This window comes from Lemur catta, chromosome X (assembly GCF_020740605.2).
Source record: "Lemur catta isolate mLemCat1 chromosome X, mLemCat1.pri, whole genome shotgun sequence".
In the NCBI taxonomy this organism is placed as follows: Eukaryota; Metazoa; Chordata; class Mammalia; order Primates; family Lemuridae; genus Lemur; species Lemur catta.
Window position 1 is genome coordinate 54,945,584 of NC_059155.1, and position 12,796 is coordinate 54,958,379.

At 37.9% G+C, this 12,796-nt stretch overlaps 1 protein-coding gene across 2 annotated transcripts in view; it reads left to right on the forward strand.

Annotated features, from left to right (window-relative positions):
• Positions 1–12,796, forward strand: part of FAM120C (family with sequence similarity 120C) — a 91,447-nt gene that overhangs the window by 18,949 nt on the left and 59,702 nt on the right. For both annotated transcript variants that reach the window (XM_045537626.1, XM_045537627.1), the window contains exons 2-4: positions 3,830–4,076; positions 5,360–5,442; positions 9,705–9,833. In XM_045537626.1, the coding sequence (XP_045393582.1) occupies positions 3,830–4,076; positions 5,360–5,442; positions 9,705–9,833 (459 nt within the window). The remainder of the gene's footprint in view (positions 1–3,829; positions 4,077–5,359; positions 5,443–9,704; positions 9,834–12,796) is intronic.

Here is a 12,796-nt window from a genome sequence, read left to right on the forward strand (position 1 = left end):
GCTATTGCCACTAATTCATCTATATGGGTTTGCCTATTCTAGACATTTCATATAAAAGAAATCATATGTGGCTTATGTCACTTAGCGTAATGTTTCCAAGGTTCATTCACATTGTAGGTTCCAAGGTTCATTCACATGAATCAGTACTTCGTTCCTTTTTATGGATGAATAATGTTTCTTTGTATGGTTTGCTTATCCATTCATCAGTTGATAGACATTTGGGTTGTTTCTACTTTTTGACTTTTATGAATAAGGCAGCTATGAACATTCATGTACAAGTTTTTCTGTGAACATAGTTTTTTTTAATTCTCTTGGGTGTATACCTAGGAGTGGAATTGCTGGATCATATGATAGCTCTATGTTTAATCATTTGAGTACCTACCAGACTGTTTTCCAAAGTGACTGCACCATTGTACATTCCCACCAGCAATCCATGAGGATTTCAATTTTTCTATATCCTTGACAGCACTCATTATTTTCCATTTTTTATTATATTTATTTATTTATTTTTGAGACAGTGCCATGGTGTCAGCCTAGCTCACAGCAACCTCAAACTCCTGGGCTCAAGCGATCCTTCTGCCTTAGCCTCCCGAGTAGCTGGGACTACAGGCATGTGCCACCACGCCCGGCTAATTTTTTCTATATATTTTTAGTTGTCCAACTAATTTCTTTCTGTTTTTAGTACAGATGGGGTCTTGCTCTTGCTCAGGCTGGTCTTGAACTCCTGAGCTCAAATGATCCACCTGCCTCGGCCTCCCAGAGTGCTGGGATTATAGGCATGAACCACTGTGCCCAGCTCCATTTTTTAAATTATGGTCATCCTAGTGAGAGTGAACTGGTTTCTCATCGTGGTTTTCACTGGAATTTCTGTAATAACTAATGATGAGCATCTTTTCATGTGCTTATTGGCTATCTTACCTTTTTAGCTGTGTGACTTTGGTCAAGTTCTCTAACTTCTGAGCCTCATTGATTGCTCATCTGTAAAATGGAGATAATCCCCATGATGTTATTGCAAGGTTAGTGGACATAAGGTGGGTTTGGAACAGTGCCTGGTACATAGTAGGTACTTAATTGATACTTTGCTACTTAAGCTGTAGGTAGCCTGCAATCCAGGTAGACTTTTCCCAGTGACTTCAGTGTATCTGCTGTAGACGTCAAATGCTAATATGAGAGTACCCTCTCATTTGCCAGGGCTGCTTGCCTTTTTCCCAACCTCAGTAGGTTTCTTTACTTTCTTTACTATTCTGTACCTGTCAGCTCCTGCTCTCTGTCCTTCCTAGTTGGAGGGACATAGGACCATGGAGAATGCACACAAGAGTAAAATAGAACCTATGATCTTAAAACTTGATGATGATATTGCCAAATTAGATCTGTGACTATGTCATCTGTCTCAGTGCTGTAAGAGTGAAGAGGAGGGAGATTATCAAATAATTTGTCTAAAAGGTGGCAGGCCTACGGAAACTGGAGCATTGGGAAAGAGACACAATAAAGCATTCTAGGCAGGGAGACCAAGTGAGCAAAGACAGGAAATAGGAGTAATCTTGGAAACAGGTAGTTAGGAAATTAGCCTGGTAGGAGTGGGATATTGGGGAATTGTGAGAGAGATTTGTGAAATTCTTACTCTATTATTTTCCATTACCTACTCCAGAAGATACAGTGAAAGAAGTCCTATACCTGGAATCATGAGACTTGTTTTAATCTTGGTTCTGCTGCAAATTAGCTAGGCAATCATGTTAACTCATTCATCTTTTCTAGGCCTCAGTTGCCTAAGCAATAAAATGAATAATTGAATTAGTTCAATGGATCTTAATTAGGGGTATTCATGAGAACCTACTGAAAGCTATTTTGAAATATAGCTGTTTGGTTTTTTTTCTTTTTTTTTTTTTTTTTTAGTTATTCACTCTGCAATATTAAGAAATATAGCTGTTTGGATCACACTCAGGAAATTGTTTCAGCAGATCTGAGGTGAGGATGTTTTTATAGTTTGAAAAAGCTCTCCAGGTGATCGTGATTTACATTCTTCATATTTTAAGAGCCACCAGATTAGTTAAAAATCAGTAGTCCTTCGCTTTCTGGAGTTGAAATCACTTAGATAGTGGCATAATCAGCCTCAGACCCAGCTAAAGATTATGTGTTGTAACAGAAAGAGCATAGACGTTGGTGTCAGTCTGACCCAGGTTGCTATTTTCCAGCTCTATATCTCCTAACATGGCACCTCACTTCTCTGAGCCTCAATTTCCTCATCTGTAAAATGGGGCTTATAATGTCTATATGGGCAGGTTGTTATGATGAGATAATCACACTTAAGCAATTATGCCTGGCACAAGGTAAATGGATGCTCAGCCAGTGACTTGTATGAGAGGTAGGCCAGAAGAAACTATCTGCAGGGGACAGCATAAAACTATACTCCTACCCTGACACAGCTGGAGTTAATCATATCTCTAGATGTGAATATGTTGCAGTACTTTTTTGTTCCTTTGGCTGGATGTCAAACAAGTACAAACTTGTTTCACTGTCTGCTTACCAATGTCCCTCCCCTTGTGTATGACATGACTATCAACTGTGACTAGAGTATTTTTCCGTAGCCTGGCAAAAGTTTAATGCATTGAAATTCCTGTTAGACTCCAGAAAACTACCATTCCTTTACGACTTAAGTGAAAAACAGCTTATGAATTGAACAAAATTATCAAGATCCATGGGCTCTAGAGTCAAAATCTGGGCTTTGCGTCTTCTAGCCAAATGACCTTGGGGATAATAATGTAAAATGGGGATAATAATAGTTATGGCCTCATAAGGTTGTTGTGAGTATTAAATGAATTAATGCATGTTAAGTACTTGGAACATTGCTTAGCACACAGTACATATTCATTATCTGTTTTCCATTATTATTAATATTACTACGTACCAGGTCTTATGTGGGAGCCAGGAATACAGAGGTAAACTCTCTGCAGTCAAGGAACTTAGTCTGATGGAGCCAGTACACAGATGATTCCTGTATGTTTCAAGTGTAACAATAAAAGCATGTGTAGGAAGAGTACTTAACAGTCTGCCTCTGTTACATAAAAAATAGTGCTCTCCAGGAAGAACCCTGGTACAACAGAAGTGTGCATTCTGGAGTCAGATTAGCCTGGGTTTGAATCCTGTCTACCACTCACTCGTAATGTATGTAACATTGAGGGCAACCAACCTCTTGCAGCCTTAGTTTCCCATTTCTAAAATAGGGTGAAGTTTGTGACTCCTGTCTGTTGGAAGACCCCTATTTGGGTGCCCTGCAATCTAAGGTGCTCCTAAGAAAAAAGCCAGGTCTTTTAAGAAAAAGACTTAGATGATCTTCGATTTCTGTATTTATTTCCACATCTAAGTTTTTCATCCGTATGTACCTTGCCATGGTTGTTCTGACAATGAGATAATATATGTAAAATACATGCAGCACATAGTAGATGCCGAGCAATAAATAATAGCCTTATTATCTTTCTAACAAAAATCTCTTCAATTATTGTTTTGAAGTAAAAACTTAAGTAATATATACTATGTTAATTTCAGTATTCTAATTTGAATGGCCTAAAGCCAAGTTTATGAAAGGAGTCAAAAAAGATTGGACGTTTGAATGAACACATGTATAATGCTGTCTGTGCTATGTTTACAAGAATAATCAGGTTGTAGCCTGGGAGAGGGTTTTTGTTTTGTCATGTTTTGTTTTTTCGAGTATTCTATTCAGCCACATGTAATCCTAAATTTCATCAAACTTTAACAGTTATTAACCTTGCTGACTTCTAACAAAATACAAATCAGCTTCTGTGGCGTGACATGTTCTTTTCTTCCCTCCTAGGTCTTTCAGAGCCTTGAAGACCACCATTTGGAAGTGGTGGCTTTTTTCAGGGAAAATGGCTTCCATGGCCTTCTTGCCCATGACTCCGAGTATGCTCTCTACAATATTCCCTCTTACTATAGTTCCCATGCTCTGAAGCTGAGCTGGAATGGGAAGAACCTTACTACCAACCAGTTCCTGATGCAGGAGGTGGCCAAGCAGCTGGGCCTGAAGCGAATGAGTTTTCCCATATTTGCTGCACTGCTAGGTAGGTAGACCAAAGGAAGAGACTCCAGTGATTGGTAGTTTCCTCTTCCAATGTTAAGAGCTGAAGACTAGAATGATTTAGCCTGTCTTCACTGGATTTGTATTTTTAAAGTCCTCATGCCAAACACTGTGCTGGAGAAAACCCAGCAGACTTTTGGGCTACTTGGTAGACTACACTAAAACTCAGCATATTTGTCTTATGGATTGCTACAGGACATTCCAGAACATTATTTTGATTCTTGTAAAACTTTTTCTTTTGTTACATTTCATAACTGTTTTATGCTGAGTAACATCTGAAGCCAAATATTTTACTAGCCCTAGACAACTTTGGTTTTCCACTCATAGCATCAGCATTTCTTCCCCAGTGTCTAAATTTAGATCAGAAACACAAATTGTTGATTATGTTTTTCTCTTTCGTTCTTTTCTGCTAATATTTTATTATGAAAATTTTGAAACATACAGCAAAATTGAAAGAATTTTACAGTGAAAACCCTATTTCCACCACTTATATTCTGCCATTAACGTTTTACTATACTTGCTTTATCATATATCCATTCTTCTATCCATCCATCAATCTATCTTTTTAAGATGTATTTCAAAGTAAATTACAGAGAGTTATGTTTTGAATTGGTTTTCCAAGTACTAACAGCATGAAGGTAAATATCCTGTCTCATGTGTGACCTCTGCTCTGTAATCCCAAAGGGCATGAGTTTGGATAATGTAATAAAGTCAGCACAAATTTTGGAATTAGGCCTTAGGCAACTCACGGAAGTCACAGCTCCCCGTTTTCAGTTTCCTCATCTGTGAAATGGGAATAATAATACCTCATGGTGTTATTGGTAAGGTTAAATGAAATGAAGTATACCAAATGCTCAGCACTTATTAGGCAGTTAGTAATTGGTGGCTGCTATTTTAAAAGGCATTATGACTAGGTGATAGGTAACGGCATGGACTTTGGAGTCAGACAGTCTTAGCTTCTTATCCTGGTGTGTGTACTTACTGGCTGGACCACATTGGGACAAGTCACCAAACTTGTCCAAATCTCAGTTTCCTTATCTGTAAAATGGGGATAATAATACTACCATGCACGGTCATTTTAAAGATGATACATACACTGCACCCAATACATAATAGATAATCAACACATAGCTACTATAATTATTACATTAAAAATACAGACTTATATGAATTATTTGATCATTTTCTCTCTCAGGACCTCTTTCATGGCCTGGAAGTTCTAAGAAAATTTTTGTATAGTCAATAAATGACAAATGTACTTTATAGGTAACCACATTCTCCCAGATGAGGACCTGGCCGCTTTTCACTGGAGCCTCTTGGGACCAGAACATCCTCTTGCATCACTTAAGGTAATGTTCCCCATTTCCTGCATATACGGATTAGGATACATCTGGTTTTGATAGGAGTTTTAATGGAATAATTATCTTCTTAGATTTAAAATATTTCACATATAGATAAATTAGTTATTATCAATACCCTTAATATCTCAAGAATTCATACAAATCTATGAAGAAAAATGCTAATTCCCTAATAAGGAAATAATGAACAAAGGACAGAAGCAGAAAATTCACGGAAGAGGAAATACAGTGACTAAATGATCAACCTCACTAGTGATCAGACATGTAAATTAAATGAACATTGTGATTTTTTTTAACTGAACAGTTTAGCAAATATTGAAAAATGAGTGTACCCACTCCTGTCAAGGCTGTGGCAAGACTGATACCCTCATATATTTCAGTGGTAGTGTAAATTGGTGATTATATCCTATTTCTCTAGGTCTTTCCCTCTCCTAGATAACTATTTCATAGCTTCTCCTCCCTCCTTAAGCCTCTGATACTTCCTCCTCATCTCCTCACTCTCAGTTCATGACCTTCCAATTTTACTGAGAAAACAGAAGCAATGGTAAGAGAATTTATATAAGCTCCCAACCTCTCTTCATCTCACCTACATGGATCTCTGTGCCCACATGTTCTGCCTGCCTTCTGTTAACTGTGGCTGACTCCTGCACTTATACTAACTCCCATTTCCTTTTATTTATTTATTTTAATTTTTTTTTTGGAGACAGAGTCTCTCTGTGTTGCCCAGGCTGGAGTGCAGTGGCTATTCACCGGCCTGATCACTGCAACCTTGAACTCTGGGGCTCAAGCCATCCTCCTGCCTCAGTCTCCCCAGTAGTTGGAATTGTAGGCATGCACCACCACGCCCAGATCCCATCTCCTTTTGCCAACTTAAGGGTGTCAGTTCTCCCCCTCCTTCTGCATCATCAGTTTTCCTCTCTCTCTTTTTTTTTTCTTGAAACAGAGTCGCACTCTGTTGCCCGGGCTAGAGTGCCGTGGCGTCAAGCTCGCAGCAACCTCAAACTCCTGGACTTAAGCAATCCTTCTGCCTCAGCCTCCCAAGTAGCTGGGACTACAGGCATGTGCCACCATGCCTGGTTAATTTTTTTTTCTATATATATTTTTAGCTGTCCAGATCATTTCTTTCTATTTTTAGTAGAGACGGGGGTCTCACTCTTGCTCAGGTTGGTCTCGAACTCCTGACCTTGAGCAATCCTCCCGCCCCGGCCTCCCAGAGTGTTAGGATTACAGGTGTGAGCCACTGCACCTGGCCTAGTTTTCCTCTCTTTATTGGCTCTTTTCTATTGGATGTATAAGCGTGCATCCATCTTAAAAAATAAAACAAAAACCCGCTCTTGACTTCACTCCCCATGCCCATGCTACTACCCCATATTTCTTTTTATAACTAGCTCCTCTAAAGAGTTGTCTATACTTGAGCTGCATATTATCTCCTTCCCCTGTTCTCTGTTCAGTCTGATTTGCTGAAATTGCCTTTGTTTGACAAGGTCACCAATAATCTCCAAGTTAATAAACCCAGTGGCCAGGTCTTAGTTTTCACCTTACTTGACCATTTTGCAGTATTTGACACAGTTGCTCACTCCTCGTTCCTTAGAACGCTTTTTTCACTTGGCTTTAAGGACACCACTTTCTTCTGGTTTCCTCCCTGCCTCACTGACTGCTGCTTCTCCTCAGTCTCTTTTGCTGTTTCCTTGCCTTCTTTTCTGCTTCTTAACTGTAGAGTGTCCCCAGGGTTCCATCCTGTTTCCCTTCTCTTTTCTGTCTACACTGGATTGATCTTATCCTGTCTCATGACTTTAAATATACTGTCTGTCCGTTGATGACTCCTAAGTTTATGTCGCCAGCTCTGACCTCTCCCTTACACTTCAGATTCTAGTATCTAACTGCCTATTAAACATCTTCATTTACTTATCTAATAGGCATCTGAAAGTAATATGTCCAAATAGAAACTCCTGATGTTTCCCCTAAACCTCCTCCTCCCACAGTCTTCCTTATTTTTGTTGATGGCAACTTCATCCTTCCAGTTCATTAGGCTAAAAACCTTGGGATCATCCTGACTTCTCTTTCTCCTTCTCACACCCCCATATCTCATTTGTAAGCAAATACCATCAGCTCTCTCTTCAAAATATATCTACTTCTCACTATTTGCACTGCTACTACCCTGGTCAAGCCACCATTATTTCTGGCCTCATTACTATTATATGATAGCTTATTAACTGTTGGTGTTGTGCTTATACCCCTCTCCCTACCCCCATTTATTCTCTTTTTTTTCCCCTGAAACAGTCTCACTCTGTTGCCCGGCTAGAGTGCCGTGGCATCAACCTAGCTCACAGCAGCCTCAAACTCCTGGGCTCAAGCTATCCTCCTGCCTCATCCTCCTGAGTACCTGGGACTACAGGCATGTGCCACCATGCCCAGCTAATTTTTCTATTTTTAGTAGAGACAGGGTCTTGCTCTTGCTCAGATTGGTCTCGAACTCCTGAGCTCAAGCGATCCTCCTGCCTCAGCCTCCCAGAGTGCTAGGATTACAGGTGTGAGCCACCATGCCCGGCCTTATTCTCAATATAATAGCAGAGTGATCCTTTTAAAAAAAACTAAGATCATGTCACTTGTCTATTCAGAATTCTCCAGAGGCTCATTATGTCACTCACCCAATCCTTACCATGGCCTACAGAGCCCTATGTTGTCTGGCCCCCATTATATCTCTGCTTTCATTTTTCTTTTCTTTTGCTCTTAGAACCTTTGCACTTACCATCCCCTCTACTTGGAATGCTTTTTCTTCCCACATAGCTATTTCCTCACTCCTAGAGGTTTTCTTTATCTCAGTGAGACCTTTCCTGATCATGCTATTATATGCACATGCATGCATATACACACTTGCACTCTCTAGCCCCTTCTCTACTAATATTTTGTCCATAATACTTATCTACAGCTAGCACACTATAAATTTTACTTATTTATTTTTTTAATTCCCATCACCCCATCCTAACATACCTACAATAGAATTTAAGCTCCCATGAGGGCAAGGATTTTTGTCTGTCTTGTTTACTGCTGTGTCCTTGGTGCCTAGGACAGTGTCTGGCACATAGTAGGCAGTAAATATTTGTTAAAGGAATGAATGGTACAGCCTTTTGGCAAAACAATTTATATCAGAAGCCTTTAAGTTTATACCCTTTGACCCAGTAATTATAGTTTGAGAAAGCTTGTAATTAAATAATTGGAAAGTGGGCAACAAATAATACCCACATATCATGATAGCATTAAACATTTTTCTTTTTAAAATTGTCAAGCATCACAGAAGTAGAGAAGACAACATAATAGTATAGTTAATTGCAATTGTAATATCTTTCAGATCCAACAGTTATCAAGATTTTCCTACACTTGCTGGGTTTTGTTGTTGCTAATGTATTTTAAAGCAAATGCCAAACTTCAAGTCATTTCACTCCCACATTCTTCAGCATGCATCTCTAAAACACTTGGGTATTTTCTTAAGTACAATGCCATTATTACTGCTAACAAAATTAATGCTAATTTTTTGGTATCATCGTAATGTCTAGTCCACTTCCAGATTTTCCTGATTATCTGAAAAAGGCCTTTTTTTTAGTTCAAATCAGGATCCAAACATGGTCTACACATTACAACATTACTTTTAGTAGGTAAAAATTGGAAGCAGGGGCGCAGTGCAGTGGCTCACACCTATAATGCTACGATTTCAGGAGGAGGATTGCTTGAGGCCAGGAGTTCGAGACCAGCTTGGGCAATATAGTGAGACCCTGGCTCTACAAAAAATAAAAAAAAATAGCTGGGCATGGTGACATGCAGTTGTGGTTCCAGCTACGTGGGAGGCTGAGCCAGGAGGATCACCTGAGCCCAGGAGTTTGAGGCTACAGTGAGCTAAGAAGACATCACTGTACTCTAGCTCAAGCAACAGAACAAGAGCCTATCTCAAAAAAAATTGGAAGCAGTCAAAATATCTAATGAAAGGAAACTGATTAATTATGACAGTGTCATAAAACAGTAGTTATCTCTGTAGGAGAATTATGAATGATAGGCTTTTATTTCTATATACTTTTTGATCTTTTCCAAGTATTCTGTACTGAGAATTAGGGGGGAATATTATTTTTAAAGAAAATAATTTTAACTCAGTGTATTTAGATTTACTGAATTTGAATTCCCCATCTCCTCACTCACCTCACCCTTTTTCTCACTGATCCACCTTTGATGTCAGTGTCCTATGTTTATTGTACCTTTTCTAGGTCCGGGCTCATCAGCTGGTTCTTCCTCCCTGTGACGTGGTGATCAAGGCTGTTTCTGAGTATGTTAGTTCCATCAAAGACCCCTCAAACCTGGATGTGGTTGGGAAGGATGTTTTCAAACAGTCTCAGGTGAGGTGGGCTTCCCCTTCCTAAGAGCCGCCAGTTTTCTTATTTTCTCCTGCAACACCAGCAGGTCTCATGTCTCCTGATCTTTCCCATGATACCTAATCTCTTTCCTCCTACCTGTATATCTTCTCCATGCTTACAAACCAGAGCCCCAGAATTTCCTTTAGAAAAATTAATAGATATGAATTGAAAGGGTTTTTTACCTTTTTTCTACTGATGATTAAAGTAATGCAAGGCTGTTCTGAAAAACTTAGAAAATAAAGAAAACAAGTCACTTAAAATCTCATTACCCAGAAACAACTTGCTACAGTTACCACTCAGGCATGTGTCCCTCTAGACTTTTTTTGTTTCAGGGTATACACAGGCCACCACTTATGGTGGTTCAACTTAAGATTTCTCAACTTTACAATGGTGCAAAAGCAATACACATTCAGTAGAAAATGGCTTTTGAGTACCCATGCACTCATTCTGTTTTTCACTTTCAGTACTGTATTCAATAAATTACATGAGATATTCAACACTATTATAACATAGGCTTTGTGTTAGATGATTTTGCCCAACTTTAGCTAACATAAGCATTCTGAGCATGTTTAAGGTAGGCCAGACTAAGCTATGATGTTTGGTAGGTTAGGAATATTAAATACATTTTCAACTTATGATATTTTCAATTTACAGTGGGTTTATCAGGATGTAACCCCATTGTTAGTCAAGAAGCATCTGTATATTTTAACATAAAAGTGGTCTTCCTCAGTGGAAGATAATGGGCAATGAAGAAGACTACTTAAAGTGAGTCTACATAAAATAAGAATCGAAATTTCATTATTATGGAAAAAAGGCTCACCTGGGATTTTATCTTACAAAATGAAACTAAAAATTATGAAAATACGTTTTATTTTTAACAATTTGATTTATACTTAAACTGTGTTTTTCCTTTGTTTTTTTTGGTTTTTTTTTTTTTTTTTTTTGAGACAGAGTCTTACTCTGTTGCCCTGGGTAGAGTGCAGTGGTGTCATTGTAGCTCACTGCAACTTCAAACTCCTGGGCTCAAGCAATCCTCCTGCCTCAGCCTCCCGAGTAGCTGGGACTACAGGCGTAAGCCACCATACCCAGCCTGAGAATGGCTTCTTTCATTCAACATAATGCCTTTGAGAGTCTTCTAAGTTGTTACATATTACATGTGTCAATAATTCATTCCTTTTTATTACTGAGTAATATTTACTATATGGATATACCACAGTTTGTTTATCCATTTACCACTTAAATGAAATTTAGGTTGATTCCAATTTTTGGTGTTATGAATAGAACTCTTATGAACATTTGTATACAAGTTTTTATATGAACATAAGTTTTCATTTCCATAGTATAAATAAATACCTAGGAGTGGGATTTCTGGGTGATATGGTAAGTGTATGTTTAAATTTATGAGACCCTACCGAGCCATTTTCCAGAGTAGCTGTTCCATTCCTTACCAGCATTTGGTATTGTCAGTATTTTTTTTAATTTATTTTTTTAAATTGACAAATACAGCTAGGTGTGGTGGCTCACGTTTGTAATCCCAGCACTTTGGGAGCCTGAGGCAGCAGGAACACTTGAGGCCAGGAGTTTGAGACCAGCCTGGGCAACATAATGAGACCCCTGTCTCTACAAAATAAAAAAAAAAAAAGGAAAGAAAGAAAGAAAAAAAACTAAATTGACAAATACAAATTATATATATTTATCATGTACAAGATGTTATTTTGAAATATGTATACATTGTGGAATGGCTAAATTGAGCTAATTAACATATGCATAACGTCACATACTTTTCATTTTTTTCTGGTGAGAACACTTAAAATATACTCTTTTAGTAATTTTCAAGAATACAATACATTGTTATTAACTATAGTCACCATGTTGTACAATAGATTGTCAATGTTTTTAATAGCCATTCTAATAATGCATAGTGGTAGCTCATCATAGTTGTAATTTACATTTCCCAGTGATGAATTATGAACATTTTTTTCTTATGCTTATTCCATCCATATATCCTCTTTGGTGAATGGTCTGTTCACAGTCTTTTGCCTCTTTTTAAAATTAGTTTGTTCTTTTACTTACTGTTGAGTTCTGAGAGTTTATATATTCTGCATACCAGTCCTTTGTCAGATATCTGGTTTGCAAATACTTTCTCCCAGTTTGTAGTTTGTATTTTAATTAGTTTAACCGCATCTTTTGCAAAACAAGTTTTTAATTTCAATTAGTATTTATCTTTTACGAGTCATGCTTTTTCGGTGTGACATCTAAGAACTCATTGCCTAATGACAGGCGTGACAATTTTCTCCTGTTTTCTTATAAAAATTGTATAGTTCTACATTTTACATTTTTAAAAGATCATCCATTTTTAGTTCATTTCTATATAAAGTGTGAGGGGTTTTGTTTGTTTTTCATATGGATGTCCAATTATTCCCACATAGTTTGTTGAAAAGATGATCTTCATCGAATTCCCTTGCACTTTTGTCAAAAATCAATTAGCCATATTTGTGTGGGTCTATTTCTGGACTTTATTTTTTTCAGTTGATCTATGTGTCTGTCCTTTCACCAACAGCACACTGACTTGATTACTGTAGCTTTATTGTAAATCTTAAAATTGGGTAGTGATTCCTCCAATTTTATTCTTTTTAGATATTATTTTGTCTATTTTTGTTCCTTTGCCTTTCCATATAAATGTTAAAATAATCTTGCCTATATATACAAAAAAAGAAATCCTACTGGGATTGTGATTGAAATTATGTTAAATACATAGATGAATTTGGTGTTTGAACTCATGGATATAATATGCTGGGCGGGGGGGTTGTTTTTTTTTTTTTTTTTTTTTTTTTGCAGACAGTCTGGCTCTGTTGTCCAGGCTAGAGTGAGGTGGCATCAGCCTAGCTCACAGCAACCTCAAACTCCTGGGCTCAAGCAATCCTCCTGCCTTAGTCTCCCAAGTA